Source organism: Notothenia coriiceps, unplaced genomic scaffold (genome assembly GCF_000735185.1).
Source record: "Notothenia coriiceps isolate Sejong01 unplaced genomic scaffold, NC01 NC01_scaffold00032523, whole genome shotgun sequence".
NCBI classification, from domain to species: domain Eukaryota; kingdom Metazoa; phylum Chordata; class Actinopteri; order Perciformes; family Nototheniidae; genus Notothenia; species Notothenia coriiceps.
The window spans coordinates 4,424-23,657 of record NW_011365224.1 but is presented as its reverse complement, the minus strand read 5'-3'; the positions used below and the strand labels follow the sequence as shown (position 1 = coordinate 23,657).

At 40.4% G+C, this 19,234-nt stretch overlaps 3 protein-coding genes across 6 annotated transcripts in view; 2 read left to right on the top strand and 1 right to left on the bottom strand.

The window, feature by feature from the left end:
- The first annotated feature begins 1,059 nt into the window (after positions 1–1,059).
- Positions 1,060–8,393, top strand: LOC104960899 (uncharacterized). 4 transcript variants are annotated; one of them, XM_010789073.1, is made up of 7 exons: positions 1,060–3,443; positions 4,327–4,374; positions 4,516–4,615; positions 6,338–7,022; positions 7,180–7,249; positions 7,720–7,914; positions 8,047–8,393. In XM_010789073.1, the coding sequence occupies exons 2-6, from the start codon at positions 4,350–4,352 to the stop codon at positions 7,902–7,904; spliced, it is 1,065 nt and encodes a 354-aa protein (XP_010787375.1). In that variant the 5' UTR covers positions 1,060–3,443; positions 4,327–4,349; the 3' UTR covers positions 7,905–7,914; positions 8,047–8,393. The 4 variants fall into 4 exon arrangements, with proteins under 4 accessions (XP_010787375.1, XP_010787377.1, XP_010787376.1 ...); XM_010789075.1 differs by having other exon boundaries at positions 1,060–4,374; positions 7,180–7,246; XM_010789074.1 differs by having other exon boundaries at positions 1,060–4,374; positions 8,051–8,393.
- Positions 8,394–10,674: 2,281 nt separating this feature from the next.
- Positions 10,675–13,993, top strand: bhlha15 (basic helix-loop-helix family, member a15). The gene is made up of 3 exons (XM_010789076.1): positions 10,675–10,896; positions 12,214–13,780; positions 13,820–13,993. Exon 2 carries the CDS (start codon positions 12,264–12,266, stop codon positions 12,804–12,806), a length of 543 nt encoding a protein of 180 aa, XP_010787378.1. The 5' UTR covers positions 10,675–10,896; positions 12,214–12,263; the 3' UTR covers positions 12,807–13,780; positions 13,820–13,993.
- Positions 13,994–14,533: 540 nt separating this feature from the next.
- LOC104960939 (tectonin beta-propeller repeat-containing protein 1-like) overlaps positions 14,534–19,234 on the bottom strand; it is a gene marked incomplete at its 5' end in the record, with an annotated part of 9,060 nt that continues 4,359 nt past the window's right edge. Inside the window, 8 exons of the mRNA XM_010789131.1 lie at positions 14,534–15,149; positions 15,713–15,832; positions 15,968–16,074; positions 16,173–16,265; positions 16,508–16,643; positions 16,927–17,101; positions 18,717–18,773; positions 18,898–19,021. Coding sequence (XP_010787433.1) covers positions 15,012–15,149; positions 15,713–15,832; positions 15,968–16,074; positions 16,173–16,265; positions 16,508–16,643; positions 16,927–17,101; positions 18,717–18,773; positions 18,898–19,021 — 950 coding nt within the window. The remainder of the gene's footprint in view (positions 15,150–15,712; positions 15,833–15,967; positions 16,075–16,172; positions 16,266–16,507; positions 16,644–16,926; positions 17,102–18,716; positions 18,774–18,897; positions 19,022–19,234) is intronic.

Sequence of the window (19,234 nt, the reverse complement as noted above, 5' to 3'; positions counted from 1 at the left end):
TCTAACACAAAAGTGTTGTGCTGTTGTATTAGCTGTAAAGTGTCTCTACTGTAGGCTATTTTTATGTACAGCACTTTGGCTCGACCAAAAATCGTTTTTTAAATATATATGTAAATAAAACCTGATTTGATTTGATAGTGATTATTGGTTGTAATTTAAATTAATATGGCAAAAAAAAGAAAATATTCACCCATAATATTGATGCAAGGTGCCCCCTTAGGTGTATGTCTTTGTGCATATACATCTTCCGTTTCATTTTTGGAAGATGGGTGTGCGATTACATTTGTATTATTTGTAAAAAGTTATTTTAATTACATAAAATGTTAAGACTTCAAAAAAGTTCCCCGGGTAGTCTTTGTAAAAAAAAGATATACATATATATATATATCTCCCCACAAGAACAGGATGTTTCACCCCAAAACATATTTTAAAATGCAGTTTGTGGGGGGACTCAGTCTGTAGGGACTTGTTTCGGGAACCGAGGGGTCTTTGGTTCAATAACTAATAAAAGTCTGTCTTTCTTTAAAAAACATCAAAATGTCCTGAAATGATTGCACCACCATTATTCCCCTGTATCTATTCTTCCACCTCCCTCTCTCTATTTCCTCTTCTTAACAACTACTTTTTCTCCCTCTTGTAACAAAAGATGTCAATTCTGACCTGCCATGTCTGACTTCACATGCAAACAGTACAGCTTACATGCAGACTAAAGGTGGCATTACAGTTTTATCACCGTTGAAGCCACACACCTTGTACAAATATGTACACAACAGTGACATGTTTACCACTCTGTATGTTGTTGTTTTAGTGTCACGTCTCCCTCCCTCTCTGCCCCTCTCTCCCCTGCAGCCCCTGAGACCCTGCCGTGTCCAAATAAAGGCTGCAAACAGCACCAGCGGCGCCCTGACTGGATGTTTTCCTGTATTACCCACAGTGCTTTGCCCACTGCCCCGATCACCATTGGTGTTGCACTCTCGGCAGCTCCACTCGTGTTCCTCCTTCAGGACTCGATCGGTGTGTTCCCCTGCATGCTCAGAATAAGCCCAGAGATCTCCAATTACCCTCCTCTCACGGATTGCTCGGTGTCACTCGCCGCCTGCCGGCTGGATCTGATGTTTCTGCGCCTGCAGTGTAAAAGGATAGTTGTTCAGTTCTCCTGGCGCACACTGTGCCTGTTACAACTCAATTGGAGCAATTTTAAGACATAGCAAAGAAACTAATTGACACAATTCAAGCTCAGGGGCTTGTTCTCAGCCTCTTCAGCCCAACAGACACATTCCTTATTTTAGTTCACCTGTTAAAGCCCAGGGGGTTAAGTTTCCCTGCGTGGATCCATGGTATGCTGCAGGGGATTGTGGGATTGAGACATTTCTCCAGAGAGTTGGCAGGCACACTTCTGACTAAAGGAGAAGAGGAGATCAGAGGAGAAATGATATTCACCCCTACTTAAAGCAGATCATAATGAATTGTGTACTGATTGACGTTCTGTAATTTGTGTTCTCATGTTTAATTGCACTTATAGTAAGTTGTTTTGGATAAAAGATGCTAAATGTAATGATAAAATACAAGGCTTGATTCAGTCGGACCGCCTGAAACCAAAGACGTATCAATCGTTCCTCTGACACTTTGTGTCGAGATATCAGATTTTGAGAAACCCAGACAGCACACATCACTCATTCCTCCAAAGTGAAAATAGATTGTGCCGGAATAAGCTTCCATTTTGCGCCATGGAGAAGTCTTTCTGCTGCGGCGACTGTCCTCACATGTACTGCTACGTCCAGTGGAAAAAGAGTTGACTGTACTGAAACACGGTAGCAGTGCACCGGCTGACCTGGTATGGCTGACGCGAGGCCTCTGAGGACGAGGTTACGGGACGGGAAGGGGGAGGTTTAGCAGAAAAAAGCTGAATTACAGTAAAGGCAGGAAGAAGAAGAATGGAAACACCATCCGTCCATCTCTTCAGAATCCTATGTTCTCTTTTATTTTTAGCTCTTTTGGACCCCAGAGGTGGACTGAATGGTGATATTTGTCGCCTCCTGGGAACAGCATCCTGATGCTGTCAGGGTGTGTGAAGCAGAACTCCAGCATCAGTGATTTTGTTGCCAGGGGGAGGACTGTGCCAGCGGTAAACATATTCATAAATGTGACTGTTTGGAAGTTACATGATAAAAGAGAGGATGAATGTTACAGTGCAAATGAAAGCAGCAGCAGAAGTACTGGAGCATTTTAACAGTAGTTATAGTATAGAAGTTGTAAGAACGATGTAGTGGCAGCATTTGTGTATCTATTTCAATGAGTAAAAATCAGTGCTGGACAGTAATTAAGTACATTACCTCAATTACTGTACATAAGTAGAAGTATGAGGTACTCATACTTCTACTTATGTACTACTTTGTACTTTACTCCACTAAGACTAGGTGACAAATATGGTCATATGGTTATAACTGTGGTTGTTGGTTATAACTTGAAGATTAAGATTAATTAAACAAAATATAATCAACAAATAATTGATCAGGTATTATGTTATGTTTATAGGTTATTAAAGTGGTGACGTACTGTATATTGTTCATTAACCGTCCTGTTGTCAAATTCGACCTGGGATGTCAGGATAATAGGTGATAAATATGTGCCTGAAAAATAACACGTTTGCTCCACGAGAAAATAATTATGGTCACTTTCATTAGGTTTTGGGTTTTATTCAAATGTATAGCAGATGTGGTCAAACCGGGAGGACAACAGCCGCACAGTCGATAGGAAGACAACACTAAATGGTACGAACAACTATGACTTTCTTTACTTAATTATCTTTTAAACGAACAACAACATGTGTCATTTATTGCGTAATTCCAACAGGATATAACTCAACTGAATTGACCCTTTGCCTCCCAGCTGTATATATATAGTTAATATAACTCCCAGCTGATTTCCCAACTGCAACATTAAAGTGATGGACACATTGATGCATCAGTTATATATTCAAAAAAAAAGCTGTTGTGCAATATGAGTATGGAAGTGTCTGACCTGGTGTCAACTCTCAAAGCAGACACTCTGTAAGGGACGAGCTCCTCCTGCAGGCTTGGATGTATGGGAGAGCTGATTTTTTCCCATCGGAAGTACATTTTAAAGGCAATACTTTTGTACTTTCACTTAATACACTGTAATATTCCTACTTGTATTTAAGTAAAGGTTGTGAGTACTCTGTCCACTACTGGTACAACTTGAAATAGCTGCATCAATGAAAGCAGCAGTAATAGACGAATGTGTACAAAGAGGTATTGTTTTATACTTTATGGCAATGTATGTGTATAAACCGCATTTTTAAAGTGTATTTCCTGTGTTTTGTAATAACCTGAAGAGCTGCTGCAGTTCTCTCCTCTACCTCAGTGCTGCCTGCAGTTCTGCTTTCAGCCTCTAGAGGGAGCTAATGTTCGCTGTTGCATCTGGTAAGACCATGCACCAAAAACACTTTACTTATATGCAATTTTAATCTGATAAATGTAGTGTATGAAGAAATGTTCCTAAACACTGGATCAAGAACACATTTACGATCTTATAAAACACATTGTAACGCCACACTCCAGTGTTTACAGTAGGTAGTAGTACTTCAAGTTGAACCACCATTCATCCAACGATTAAATAAATAAAGCTGTAACAACTCAGCAAAAATAAACAGAACAGTTAATTAATCTATTACTCATTTCACTTGAGAAACGTCTTTCCTTGTGGTGTCAGCTCTGTATGTTATACTGTCATAGATTATCTTGTTTCACTTTTCATCAAGGTGAGATGTGTGTAAAAGGTGATGACTGCAGGGAAAAGGTCCTGACTGGAAATAAAGCTCATTAAAAGACAAATAAAACCTGGTTAATATAAAAAAAAATGCAGAGGAATTCTTCAATTATTGTGAATCCACAACCTGGAAACTGAAAGATATGTTTGATGTGCATTGCCAGAGTAACTGCTTTTGTGTTTGCATGAATGTAGGCATGGTAAAATAATTAAGAAGTGACAGTCACGCTTGTCTATGTCACTGTGACATCCACTGTCATGTTGTGTTGCATTAGCCCAGATAAGGTATTGATCCTTCCTGCTCGGAGCTGCTGCAGACAGGCCAGCAGCCTCCAGGGAGCTCGCTGTATATCTGAGATCTTTGTCCTTCCTCTGTCCTCACTTCCTCCCTCTTCATCACCTCCACTCACTACCTCCTCTGATCTACTCTCCTTATTTCATTTCCCCCCCTCCTCCTCTTCTCTTTTTCTGTGGATAACCTTCATCTCCTCTCTCTCCGTCCATATGTTTCTCCTGTGGTTCCCCTCAATGCCTCAGTGTCCACCGTGCAGCAAGACTAAATGAGCGGGGCTCGCACAATGCAAGGTAGGGAAAATAAATATTCTGGTGTCATGCGTGGGGAGGATGGAGAGAGTGTTGCAACGCATTTTGCAGCGTCATGATGCAGCAAATTTCGAAAGCAATGCATATCGGTTCAAACATATGTTCCTCGCTTTCTTTTTCCAGAGTTAAAATACTTCAGAGATGGAGCCACGCTGGTGATTTCATTGGACGGTTTTAATTGGCTTCCTAAAAAGAGATGCAGTGACAAAGAAATCAAGAAAAGGTATTATTTATATCTTGTTAACTTGGATGTTTGTGTCTTGTTTTTGGTGGATTAATGGATGTCTATTTGTTTACTGGCTGTTTATAATCTGTTTTTACCTTGACCCCTCCACCTGTTACACGGTCGGGTGTTAATTTACCCGAAACAGGGGAGATTAGGCTTCACGGCCTAATGATTGCATGTGTGTGTGGGTGTGTGTGTGTGACCTACAGTAGTGTGTGTCCTTTCACATCCTTAACGTCACTGCTGCTGTGAGTCAGCTCCCCTCTTCCTTTCCTGAGTCACTCATCCAGCGGTTGCTTGGTTACTGCAGAGCAGTAAAAGTTTCCTATTGCGTCTTTGTCTCCGCGGATGGATGGGCCCCGATATTTATTCAGGCTCAGGAGTGAGTGGCCAAATAATGCATGTGTTTGTGTGCACGCTGTTTCATCAGTTTTTAGTACATCCTGTTGTTAACAGACACTCGAGGGGCTGTCTGTGCACTGCAGCTGACCTCTTACATTTCCATTGGATCAGACAGAAATGGAATAGTATTCGACCGTAATAGGAGATTATTTTAAGAAAAGCTGACTTATTATTTTTGAATTAAAGTGCCAGCCAGTGTGCACCAGCTAAAAACCCAAAACCCTTTGACTAGGCCCTTTAACAGTCACTTAAAAACACGTTATTAAAAGGAAGATATATGCAACCAACATTGTAATTGGTATGACATTATACTTCTTTTGCTATATGCTTTTCAAAATGTAGGGGGAAGGCTTAAAAATGTCACTCACCAAACAGGTGGGGGACTAAATATGACCACTAAGAAACCGAAAATGATGACAAAGAAATGCAAAACAACTGCAAAGTCACACAAACTGACTCACTGCTATTAAAAGGGGAAAGCCCTACCACAAAGAGACACAAAAGGACCACAAGTAAAAACAAAATGATTACAAAAAGGGACCTTATTTCGAAAAAAATAATGGTGGTTAAAGGCAACAAACTTCGTGATTCTGTTTAAATTGTGTCTTGAGATACAAATATGATGTTTTTCAATTTAAGATTCTTTAGCAAGTTAGCAAAGTAAAGATTTGTTGTAAAAGTATTGAAGTATGAGGCTGTGGAAAATACGTAATTAGAAAAACTACCTACCCCAAAGGTTTGCAGGTGACGTCATAACTTTCTCTCTCACTGCAGTACGATGTCTGCATGTTTTGGGACTAACTCACACAAGCAGCAACAGGTCTTCGGAAGTTGCTGAAAAAAAAATGACATTACATAATTCAAACGGGATACTTTTTTAGTTTTTTGCCATTGATTACTGTTCATACTTTTAGCTGAAATAAGGTCGAATAGGGGAGACTAGAAAGGGTGGAGCTTTGTCCATCTATACAGGGAAAAATGACTATTATGGGTAGTCAAAAAACTGGCTAAAACTACAAAAATATGACCTGAGTGTTGTGCCTGTTTACAGATTGCGCGGCTACACCCTGCGTTTCAAAGTGAGTCTTTGCACGTGTTGACAGTAGAAACTCTACAGTCCACGCTTACCACAGTACGGTTAAAATCATCTAAATATAGTTAGATACACACACACACACCCAGCCATCCGTCATTATAGGATGATTAGAGTTGTTTGACAGGCCCACAAATGTTTGATTTCCTTTACTTGTTCGTAATGACATAAGAACCAATGCAAACAATAGCAGTCTGAATAAGCTGTTGTGCATTACCTTACAGGAATGAAGAGCTCCAGCTGTTCATATCCTCCGATCAGATGGTCCAGGCTGATGAAAAGCTGCAGACCATCACCTGCATCCTCGATCAGAGAGGAACCGCATCCTCTGAGTTGTGGCGGGAGAGTGACTGCAGATCCAGTCTGGGAACGTCGCCAAAACCGATCTCTACCCCTCCTCAACATCAAACTTCAACACTCACTTCCTTCGTTTCTTTTGTCCCAGATTACCCAAAGGACACCCCATGGACGAGACTAATTCTTAGCATGCAGGACATTTTCAGCTTGATCAAAAGGGATTCAAACATGCTGACCTCACAGGACTGTGTCACAATGAATCAGCTTAATAGCTTTATCATTTTCTGTGATGAAGACATACCACTTCCACGTTTTGGGGACATAACCGCGGAGGATTGTCGGACATCTAAAGGGGATACTGACTGGCATTTTAGTGATACCAACATGTTAAGTGATTTGAAAAACTTCACGGCCCATGCTTCCAACACCAAGAACTCTAACAGGAATACACATGAACTGGTTGTCAGAGACAGTTTTAATAACCTTGAAAGTCTTCTGAAGCCTTATCAAATATGCGATTCACCAGGAGAATTGCCTCGGGCGAACATGGATGTAACACGGAGGAAGAGCGTGTCCTTTCATGATGAAGTCATTGTCTTCCTGTTTGATCAGGTACTGGTTTCCTATGTGGGTGTTTGGCTTTGTTTCTCATGTAGAATATGCACTTTAAATGCTCTATTAATTCACTATTTTGATCTTAACAAAAGATATGACACTTCCATAGTTTCCTGTTTAATTTAAACTGACTTTCCACTGTTGCTGTTCTTAGGAGAGTCCCACCATGGAGCTGCACCCTGAGGCCTGCACATCTCTGCCAGATGTCACATTAGAAGACAGTGGTACTATTTAAAAGATGATACCAGTGGTTGTATCCCTAGTATTTCATATATGTAACACCTTTGACCGTAGTGGAAAGTCCCATTTACTCATTTGACTAGTAAATGAGTATACAATGTATTTTGTCCTGAAACGAGGATGTGCATCCAATATTTAAAAAATGATTTCAGGGTGAAATAGGACCAAGATGTTAGGAGGGATAATTAAAACAAACAGTTCTTCTTTCATTTTCTTTTTTATTGAAGAATTGTATTTGTTGTAACTGGTCGAAAATGAAACTGAATATATTTACTTATGGCTTATATATATTAAAAAAATATCTATAATATTAGCCATACTGAATACTTAAACTGAAATTCCTCTGACAGTGTAACAAGATCAAAGCGTGAAATTAACTTTAATGTTCGATGCTGCTGTTGATGCTGCTAGATATTGGCACTTCATCGTCACTAACTGTGTGTTTTACCTGCAGGCCTGGAGTGGGAAGACGACTTCTCAGCGTTGGAGAAGAACTGCCATTTTCAGTGTGTCACACACTCTCAGCCACACACCCTTTCCCTGCCGACACCGACCACCGCTGCTTTATCCCGGCATCTCTTTCTCTCCCAAACCTGCCTTTTCCTCACCCATGTCACCGAGGCAGACCTTGAGCCATGAGATAAAAAAGGTTAATTACACTCACACACACATTCAGTTGTACTGGTGCTGTTTTGTATGAACCAGTGGTGGTCAAACAGCCGAAAGGCCAGCTCACTGTCACCGTGGCCTAATGTGACATCCACACTTGTTTTTCTTTCAGACAGCCAGCCTTGGCCTAATGGAAAAACTGACTAATCGGGCAGATCTGGTCCTCTTCACCTTCTCCCTCCTCTTTTATGATGAGTCAGGGACTTTAATGGCTTTTCTCCCTCTCTCTGCTTGAAAGCACCTGCCGTTCGTGACATCAGAGCCACGTAGGACTGTGTGACGGTGCATTCAGCTTTCACAGTTGTTGGTGTGACAAGATTCCTGGAAATTATGGGAGAAAAAAACAGCCAGTTGGATAAAAGTCTTAGTACCTTTCCAGCTGTGGACCTCTTTGGAAGCTGCTTTTCATGCCAGGTTATGTCCTTGGACTTTATCTGTGAATAGAAACACACATTTAAATTTCAATAAACATAATTTACTAAAATTGTGTCTGAAATCTCGTTTAAGTTGTTGTTAGAATTCCAGATTAAGGAGTTTGTGTTGTTTATTTATTCAGTTTGTTGTCATGCTTGTGGAGGCCCTGTTTGCTCGCCTCATTACTAAAGTGTATTCAGCTCAGAATTTATCAGCGGCTGTGGCTGAATCAACAGAGTAAGCCTGAGGGCCAGTGAAGCCAGAAACTGAACAAACTAAAAAGTAAAAGATAATGTTTCCACAGTGGCAGCATCAGCGAGGTTTGGTTGATTAGATACAGTGTACCTGAGGAAACACACACACACACACACACACACACACACACACACACACACACACACACACACACACACACACTGAGGACTCACACACTGAAGACTCACACAGGTACAGCACGATATTGCTACTTTAACCNATTTGGATCCGATGAGATTGTGCATGAGAGACAGAGCTTTCTAACGATATCTCTGTTGACATGGTGCACACAGCGGTCGCGGTACTTTATGTTACGTTAGAAAGCTAACTTTTGGTGAATTTAGGAGAAATCTACTAACGCAAATAGACAAACTATAGTCAAATAAACACTTAAATGTGTATTTTGTACGTTTTCCTTCCAAAAGCCTGAAATAAAACATGTTATAGAATCAAAATAGCACAAAATCTCAAAATTGACCAGTGCTTGAAAAACGATGTTTTTGCCTGCCGTGTCTCGCCTTAAAAGGGAAAACATCTGGATTATTTATTAATGTTCTCTGTTTTGGCAGAAACTTAACAAACACCACGTGGATTCATTAAGACGTTTCCCTAACTCATTCATTCATCAATATTTGTACTCACCTCTCTGCTGCACCGATGCTGCATTTTCTTGTAAGGAGGCGCTTGCTAGCTGCTAGCTTACATTTAGCTTTTCCTCAGTTTGGCTCCTGAACATCATGGATTGGGTATAAAATGTATTGTAAATGTAAATGTTTAGCCTAGTTATGAACTTTAGAAATCATGATTGTAATGTATATTATTAGTTCCATTAAACTAACCTTCTCTAAGTGATGCTAAATTATGACAACAGAATATAAAAGAACAAGCTTGCTAGCTGCTAGCTAACACTTGGCTCAGTTTGGCTCCTGAACCTACAATGTAAAGTAAAAATAACTTTTTAGTAGAGTTATGATCTCTACAAATGTAAGCGACCCTACTCTTAGTAAGGCTCACCTATGACAACAGAAAGAAAAGCACATGCTCTCAAATTAAGACACTTAAATGTGGCTTAATGCATTAAATGACAGATAAATCTTAGTCTACAAAAACTAAGATTACAAAAAATTACAAAACAAATAATGTCTGAATAAGACTAAGAGACTTTAGAGAGGTGGTGGAAATCCTGACTACCACCATAGATAAACCACAATAATTAAACCAATTTTGTCATAAGAGACTACTTCTAAACAAATACTCTTATGGCAAACCACACACACTCTGTCTTTAGTTATCACAGCAGGTAAAGGACAATAATCCCAACTGCCAACATTGTTTTCAGGTCAAACAGAGTTCAGATCCCACATATGAGTGGGTAAGTGGATGATTTAAAAAAAGCTAATTGTGTTATTATGCTGTCTTCTTGTTTGTTTGGTATCTGTGTTCAGTTTACAATTCGTCTGTGGTTAAAACAGTTTGTCTGGTCAACAAAGGGATAAGTGTGGCTCTGTACATTGAGGTGTAGCCTGCAGGACTGTATTCAAATGAAGCAGCTGAAGTTGATAAGCTACAATGGAAATTACGTTAACTGCCCAGAGTTGAGGACCGGACGAGGAACCAAAGATTTAGTGTTTTTCAGTACTAACGACTCAGTAAAAAACTCAGGGCAAAAAGCATTAAGTATGTCGTCTTTATTTTAGTCCAGGCCAAATAATGTAATGTAAAATTTTTAAATATTGTACCAATGTGGTTTTAATATGATGCTACATTTGCTTGTATATATAAACACAAGTTTTAAGGAACTTGCACTTAATGATAATAATAATAATTTTATATTTCAATTTTTGGGCACAACAGTGATATAATGAGCTGATAATATTAGATCAGAGACATCCTACATACTTTACTTGTAGGCTAACATATATTATGTTTCAAGTATTGCTACTATAATGTAGACTAATTATTATATTATTTTCTTTTGGATAATTTTAGAGACTGCAGTCATTAAGACCTGATATTGTTGGCAGTATTATGACAGTGTGACAGTGACAGCAGCATGTGGGCGGGTCATAGAGTGAGTTCGCTCTCTGATTGGCTGAGCAGCGCTACGTGTACATCAGTCCGCTACAGGTAGCTCGCATGTGACAGTTATCTGCATGTGTGTGTGTGTGAGTGTGTTTATGTCTGCTGCTCTCTCCTCTCTTCACTTTATATGATGGTGCATTCAATGACCGGCTGCATGATGACGATTTCCCCTTAAACACTCAGGAGGAGGAAAGTTAGTTTAACGTGCAAGGTAAGACTTTTTTATGTATTTATTTAAGTTGTTTAAGACACTTTAATGGCTGCTGTGAATATAGTTTACTACAGTGAATGAGTTTTGTATGTTTATCTCATATCAGCAACCACAGATTAAACTTGGGTTAGGAAATTAAAGAGAGGGATGTTGATGTAGAAATGTCTCTTCCTTTATATCGTGTGCACATCTATGTAAAACAGCTTTATCTAAAAAAAATTGGCAGTTTTAATACATTAGCATATTTGATGATGTGGTTTAAAGCTTGCTTGTGAAACCCCTTTAAACTACCTTAACTACAGCAAACTTCAACCTAACTTCAGGGAGTTTCTAAATCATTGCTTTGTAAAAAAAAGAAAAGAAGTAAAACCCATGGGTTAGTTAAAGAGCATTTGAGGTGAATTATCGCGAGCTGGTTGGACTCCCTGTTCTTGTGAGTGTAACCTTGAAATGGGTATTATCACAGGAGTGTGGGGATAAGAGAGGCTAGATTAACAGAGCAACATCATGCCGTTTTCACACTGCAACAGGCTGATTAGATACAACAGGATGCTGGGCTGTTTGAGTTGGAGGGAGGTTTATTTAGCAAATGCGGATTACATGCCTGGGAAAAGACTTTAAATTAATGTTAAGATGCCTTTGTGTATTTCAACTTTTCTTACTCGTGGGTAGGTGGGGTGTAGGAGAGAGGGATGGAAATCCAAAATGTTGTGCAACCTGAATTGCCTTCTGTACTGTTGTAAATTGAAGATGTTGCAATAAAAAATGTATGATAAAAAAAAAACTGTTCTTACTCCTGTGCAATTGTGTAAAAAGTGCTCAGATATGTAAGTCAAGTAAAAGTAGCAATTGTAAAAACACTCTTAACATTTACTGCATTCAAAATCCTAAAAAAAACAAAAGTAATGGAATCAGTTTATACTTAAAGTACTGACAGTGAAAGCAATTGTTGTGGGTTGTGACTCATTTCAAATTCATATGTTAGAAACTATAATTATGGATGCATTTATGCATTAATCACCAGTGGAAAAGGTGGAGTACATTTATATTACTTTGTGTACTAATGCCAGATATAATACCCTATAATAATATGTTTATTTATTCGTTTATTTATATTCTGTATTAGATAATAATCTGAATCTGATAATGGCTATAGAGCTGAAAAATACCTGTAGTGAAGTAAAAAGGGCAATTTATTTTCTAGTAGAAAAAACTCAAATAAATACCTTTAAAAATTGTACTTAGGTACATTACTCGAGTACATGTACTTCACCACACTCCACTGCTCCTGTGTAACACTCCCATCTTCTCTTCCAGGCCTGTTGAAGCTGTTGTATATAAACTTTGTGAGAAAAAGCTGAATCAGGATGAAGTCCAAAGGGAAGGCAGTGAAACCCTCCAGGAGGACGTGGTCCAACCCTGAGCCAGATATAGAAGCAGACACAGAACCAGAACCGGGCTCCAGTGAGCAGGAGGGCTCGGAGGCTTCGGTGCGGATCGGGGGCTCCTGGAGGGGGTCTCTGAGGGGCGGGGGCCGGCGGCGGCGCAGGACCCGCGGCTCCAACACCAAGGAGCGCAGCAAGAGGCGCCTGGAGAGCAACGAGCGCGAGAGGACACGCATGCACAAACTCAACAACGCCTTCCAAGCTTTACGAGAGGCCATCCCTCACGTGAACACCGAGAAGAAGCTGTCCAAGATCGAGACTCTGACCCTGGCGAAGAACTACATCAAAGCCCTGACTACCATCGTGGTGGACATGTCGGGGGCCGGCCTGCCTGAAGGGGGGGTTTCCTCAGAGGCCAATGCCGCCAAGCTGCTCCAGTGCTACCAGAAGCACCTGGAGGATGAAGGGGAGGACGACCTCACTCAGTATCTCACCCAAATGCACAGCTTCAGCCAGCGCAGCTAACAGAGGCTGCAGACCAGAGGTGTGTGTGGTGACCTTTAGGGCCAAATATCCCTGGGACCAGAAGTGGGTCTCTGCAGGAAGTGGGTGCTGTTCTCTGACAATAAACCCAACGCTTGACCATCACAAAAGTGCCCTTCCTGCAACATAAGGAATGATTTAAGGACCATTCTAAAAAAGACTGCAGATCGTGGTTACGAAGAGTAAGAAGAGTCATGTGTTATTGAACTCAGGAACGAATCTTTCGCAATTCTGTGAACTTGTTCTCCTTTGTGTTATCTTGTGATCTTCTTGTGTGTTTTTCTGTTGAGGAACCTGCCGAGTAGCCTCTAGTCACAACTGTCAGGAAGAAAGACAAGCAGCCGGCGTGAATATTGAAACGAAGCGAGAAACTGTGTTTGCTCATGACGACAATCTAACAGTCTTCTCACAGCGTGTGCACACAGATAATATTTAAAGTGTGTGTTATTTGACTATTTGTTTGTCTCCATGTGTCTCCAAGGCAAGACATTGTAGCGAATAACATCAGGAAAAAATATTTGGGGAGTTGCTATCAATAAACACATTTATTTATTGACAGATAAGGACTGTTACTTTGACCATGCACAACACTTGAGAAATGTACTCCACAATGTCAACAGCAGGGATGTGTTGCACGTTACAGTAACACAAAGCAATGTTAGTTATTCACAGGTAAAACAGGATCTCTGTACACTTTCAACATTTCAACAAAGGCTGCATCATATTTAGACGATACATTATGATACAGAGGAATTTAGACAGCTGTTAACATAAATTAAAGCCTGAACGGATACTTATTCATGTTTTTAAATTAAAAGCTTATGTCGAAAGTAGTAACACTATTCCAGCTTACTATTTTACCATTGCAGCACTATACTAAGTACATAATATTCATATCTTACAGATTTATAACAAAAATATAGTTGTTTTTAACATTTTCTTCTCATCGCTCAGTCATTCTACTAACGACAGGAAGTAAATGCCGACATGCAAACATTCTACTAACGACAGGAAGTAAATGCCGACATGCAAACATGCTCCTGAGAAAGAGGAAGGTTCAGTTTTAGCATTTTAACCACAGAACGTATACAAGTAATCCACACTTTTCCCTTATTTATAATGCTAACCATTGCACATACTCCATGAAAACTACATTTAAATAAAGAAAATAAAAGCTTTATAAAACACCAGTTCACTGTTGGTACAAGGCAACCACCACAAGTAAATAAAGCCAGTGCATGTCTTGTTAAAGCTGCTACATACAGGCTCCAAAAGCACTGTAAATGTATAGAAGTCAATGAGAAAACCCGATCATTTCCTGTTACAATACAAAGCACATTTTTTTTACAATTAGTAAGCGCCTCAGTAGTACCAATAAAACACTAAAGCTCACAGAAAAGTGTGTGTGTGTGTGTGTGTGTGTTTGAGAGCTTGCCTTGCTTTAAAGATGTCTTAACTTCACACAGGTTCCACACACATTTGGACGCATAAACCCAGAAGTAGGCTTCAAAAGTCCTTTTTAGAAGATTCTACAGTCGTGCTTTTCTGCCATCTGTCAGCTCCTTATTTGCTCCATCCTGTTATCAGATTTCTTATGTTCCCGAGTAATCAGGCTTTAGTCTATTGGAAAGTGTGTTAACCTTTTGCCTGTAGGATAATATTAAGCATGTTTTTAATGTTGTGTTAAATAGCAGCCCAGTGGCAGACAGTTAGCAGTCAAATAGCTTTAATTAAAGTACATTCATTTCTTTTTATCATTAAAACCCTACCTTTCCAAGTTCATCTGAACCTAACATGAGGTACTCTATACAAAGAAACTACATACACATGATGAATAAATATGGACAAAATGCATTAAGACCAGCGAGTTCAATGTCAGTGAGCAAAGACAGAGAAATTCAGCTCATATGAGATTCTGAAAGTCTAAAACGGAGAACTTTCCGTGACCCTGACTGCAGGACGTGAACACTAAAGGCTGTCCTCCAGAGTTTAGAGCTGAATTAGCAGTGCTGCTACTCCAGTGTTAGAAGTAGAAGTACTTTTAAACAAAAACGACATACTAAATATTACTAGAAAGGTACTATGGTTTAGGAAGGCTCTGTACAGAGTGTGTGTGTGTGTGTGTGTGTGTGTGTGTGTGTGTGTGTGTGTGTGTGTGTGTGTGTGTGTGTGTGTGTGTGTGTCTGTCTAGCATCCCACAGCATTGCCGTTGGCCTCCGTGCTCACAGGGAAGGAGCTCTGAGAGGCCAGGCCCCCCAGAGAGGGCAGGCGGATGCGGGGCGGCTCCATGCAGTTCCCCCTCACTGTGATGTGGTCCCATCCACCCTAAAGGACCAGAACAGAGGGAGAGAAATCAGTAGCGTGCATTTGTGTTTGTTGCAAGTACACATTTTCAGTGGGCACAGAAAAGGATTTACAACACTGTGCAGCACAATACACTGTCAACATTATCCTATTATACATGTGGCTTAGTCAAGTTTTCTTTTTCTTTTCATACACAATACGGACACTTTAACATTTCATATAGTTACACTTCATTTAGCCAACGCTTTTATCCAAAGCAACTTACAATAAACCATGGAAATGTGAACTCAGAACATGAAAGTGCCTTTACTTCAATGAAGCCATATCATTGTAGGTTCTGGTTTATTAATCTCAATTAGCTAAATCCCTCACACTCAGACCCCAAACTATATTCTCCAAGATTGAGTCATTTTCTCATGTTTACCTAAAGGGCAAATACATGCTATCTTCCTGTTCATCCACGAGGGCATTGCTGGTGTATTATGTGTTTGATACATTGCAAACACATATAGAATACACCAGCATGTTGTTACTAATCAACTAAATATCAACGATGGTGAACAGATAGTGAGTTAGTGCCTCACCCCGATGCCGTAGTCCCAGGACTTTCCTTTGGGCTCCATGGGTTGGACTCCCAGCCGATGGCACACTGTCCCGCAGCTCAGACCATGGCTGCCCTGCACCTTGTCCGCTATGATCCACACCTGCCCCACAACAACAAAAATCACAAAATAAACAAATGCAAGGGTTGTTTATAACCCCAAAGTGTTATTTCTTTGTGGATTCAATTGTTGACACATACATTTTGATATATGAAAAGAATGTGTCTTGTTACTGACCTGGTCCAGAGGCCCTAGGGAGACTTTGCGTACGTTATTAGAGATGTGTTCCCAGGAGGATCCCTGAGGGTAGCTGGGGGTCACGCCCTGCCGGTACCACAGGTTACCTGCACAGGAAACACAAAAAACATCATTAGTTCTTGTTATTATTTAAATTAATGTTTGTCTAAAAGGTAAGCTCTAAATACAAATGCATTAGCCTCACCATTTTCATCTACAGTGTACACTGACGTCCTGCCGACAGACACCTGCTTCAGCTTCTGTTTGGCCGGGGAGGGGATGTGGTACCAGCTGTCTCCTGAGGAGGGAGACAAAACACAAAATATTATATTGGTAAAATCATCTTTGTTTAGATTAGATAAAGTATCTATAGAGTTTACAATATGAAATATACAGAAAAAGTTAGAAAACACTGAAGCTGACACGTTTTGTTTCATAAAATTAATGCTCGTCTAATTTTCAAGTACATCTTATATTTCAAATTAAAATGTGACAATATTCAGTTTTTTCTCTGCAGAATATCACAGCTTGTCCTCTGACCTGCAGGACTCTCTGCAGAGACAGATCCTCTGTAAAAGGCAGAGCCGTCCTTGGCGATGGCCCAGACCTGGCTGCCAGCTCCGATGGAGATGGACTTGAAAGGCTGGTCGGTTCCCACGTGGAGCCACGAGGATCCCTGAGAGACAACCGGATGATTACCTCCAAGGCACCTGTTGTTGCAGCTACACTGTATCCATTGTTCCTTATCAATAGGAACTTGACTAGAAAAATGGCCTTCTTCACTTTTGTATACAAGAAAAGAATGATGAAAGTGTCAAAAAAGAGATACACCTCCAAAGCAAGGATGGAATATGTTCTGCTGAGTAAGACATTTGAAAATATCTCTAAATGTTTCTGGGTGACTCACCAGACAGTGTTTAACCTGTTCATGGGTTGTCTGTACAGTAAGAGTGACTCACGGCAGGCGTCAGTGTGGAGACTCCCAGTCTGCAGAGCACGTCTCCCTTGTTGCTGATGGCCCACAGAGGAACCACGTCCACGCTGATCTGCGCTGCACACGGCAGGACGGTGACGTCACTCAGGGAGATGGGAGGAACCTCCTGCCAAGGTCCGGTGGTCGTCAGTTTACACTTCCTGTGCACGAGGAAAAACACAATGCTCCCTTAACTGCAATATTTAAAGATGCTGCTGGAGTATGAGGTCTAGCAAAATAATTAAATAACCATAAATAATTCAGGTGAATGTGCTTTTATAGGGCTAAAATAATCCAGTTTATTCCCATACAGCTAATTTGGTTCGTTGAAAGAATTTTAGAATTGATTGAAACAGTACGCTCTTATTTTGAAAGGTGAAACCAATAGTGTTAATAGAGTGGCGAGGTCCCTCCCCTTCCGGGGGACCTCCATGGGACCTTATTTCGGAAAAATCATGTATTGCAGTCAATGGAGACTGAGACTGCCAAGGCACACNATTGATTGAAACAGTACGCTCTTATTTTGAAAGGTGAAACCAATAGTGTTAATAGAGAGGCGAGGTCCCTCCCCTTCCGGGGGACCTCCATGGGACCTTATTTCGGAAAAATCATGTATTGAAGTCAATGGAGAGAGAAAGATTATCTTTTGATCCCGTTTGAATTGTGCAACGAATTACACATATGATGTTTGTCAATTTAAAAGATAATTTTGCAAGTCAAAAAAATAAAAATGTGTCGTAAAACTGTGAAGTAACACTTTTTTTTGTGTGAACTACATCTCCCGTCTCGCAGGACACACCAAGACGGCCGTCACGTTGGCACATTTCACTTCTTTATTTCAGAATGAGGCGGAAAGTATTAAAAGAGGTGAAAATCACTCCAAGTCTGGGCATGTTGAGAGCTGTACATACACACAAGGGGAGTTAGTCGGTTCCGTAAGAGCCAGCATGCGGGACCGGGATTCTGGGATTTGTAGTCTTTCTAGTTGCGTATTTTTCATAGTCTTGTATTTCAACAGTTTTACGACAAACTTTAACTTTTTTGACATGCAAAGAATTTTTTAAGATTGACAAACATCATATGTGTAATTCGTGGCACAATTCAAACGGGATCGAAAGATACGTTTTCTCTCCCCATTGACTTCAATACATAATTTTTCAGAAATAAGGTCCCATGGGGCGGAAGTAGATGGACGGGATTTCGCCTCTCTATATGATTGGAAGAGTGCTGATCATGTGACAATATAAAGTTCAACCCTCCCACACTGGGGCAATACATTAATTTCTGCATGTGTGTATATAGTTAGACTCTAAGCATTGTTGATGGGATTTCAATGAACAGACAAGGGACATTTTCTAACTAAAATCACTAAAAATCTATGTTTTGTTCCAAAATAAATTCAGGAGAGTGAGTTATCCAGTTAAACATTTAATAAGTATTTTTTTTTTTTATGTTAAATAATTGTTCTATTGGTCTTTCAACATCCAGCATATTCATTTTCTAAGAGTGACTTATTGTAATGCTTGGAAAGGAGTAGGATTGTAAGATCTCCATGTGTATAAGAAATATATACTGTGATTAACCTTTGTTCTACTGATTAATCATCAAATATAGTTTCCTGCGCTGAACAAAGATCAACACTTTCTCTCTGCTCTGCCTCCTCTGCTAAAGCTCTGTTGACTTAAAAAAAAAAGCCCTCGCACACAAACAACAACTGCAAATGTCAAGTGCCCTGGCCCCTCTGTGACCGCTGGCACCTGTTGCTTTTTATAGTACCTGGCCCATCGCCTGCGACGCACAAAGTCCTTCAGCGTTTTATGGCCATGATACGACCTGCATGGATGGGGAAGAGGAAAAGCAGGAAACAATAAATACATTTAAGTCATATCTGTTATGGCTGCAGAGTTTTAAAAAAAGAAAAAGCCACAGCAGGTGGATTTGAGATATGGAAACCTACGCTGGAAAATCAGCCGCATACTGCCAGCCGTCTCTGTCCGCCCCCCCCGACACACTGTAGTCCACAGACCAGTCAGACATCTGATAACAGCAAAGACAGGAAGTGAAACACCATGGAAGAACACCTCTTTATTTCTGGATACACACCGTATCCGTGATCATTTAAGACTTCATATTTATAGTTTGATTAGAATTCAATGTTGTTCAATCTGTATACCAAAAGGCTGCTTTCAGATCACCACAGGGCATTTCCTAGAGTGTGTGTGTGTGTGTGTGTGTGTGTGTGTGTGTGTGTGTGTGTGTGTGTGTGTGTGTGTGTGTGTGTGTGTGTGTGTGTG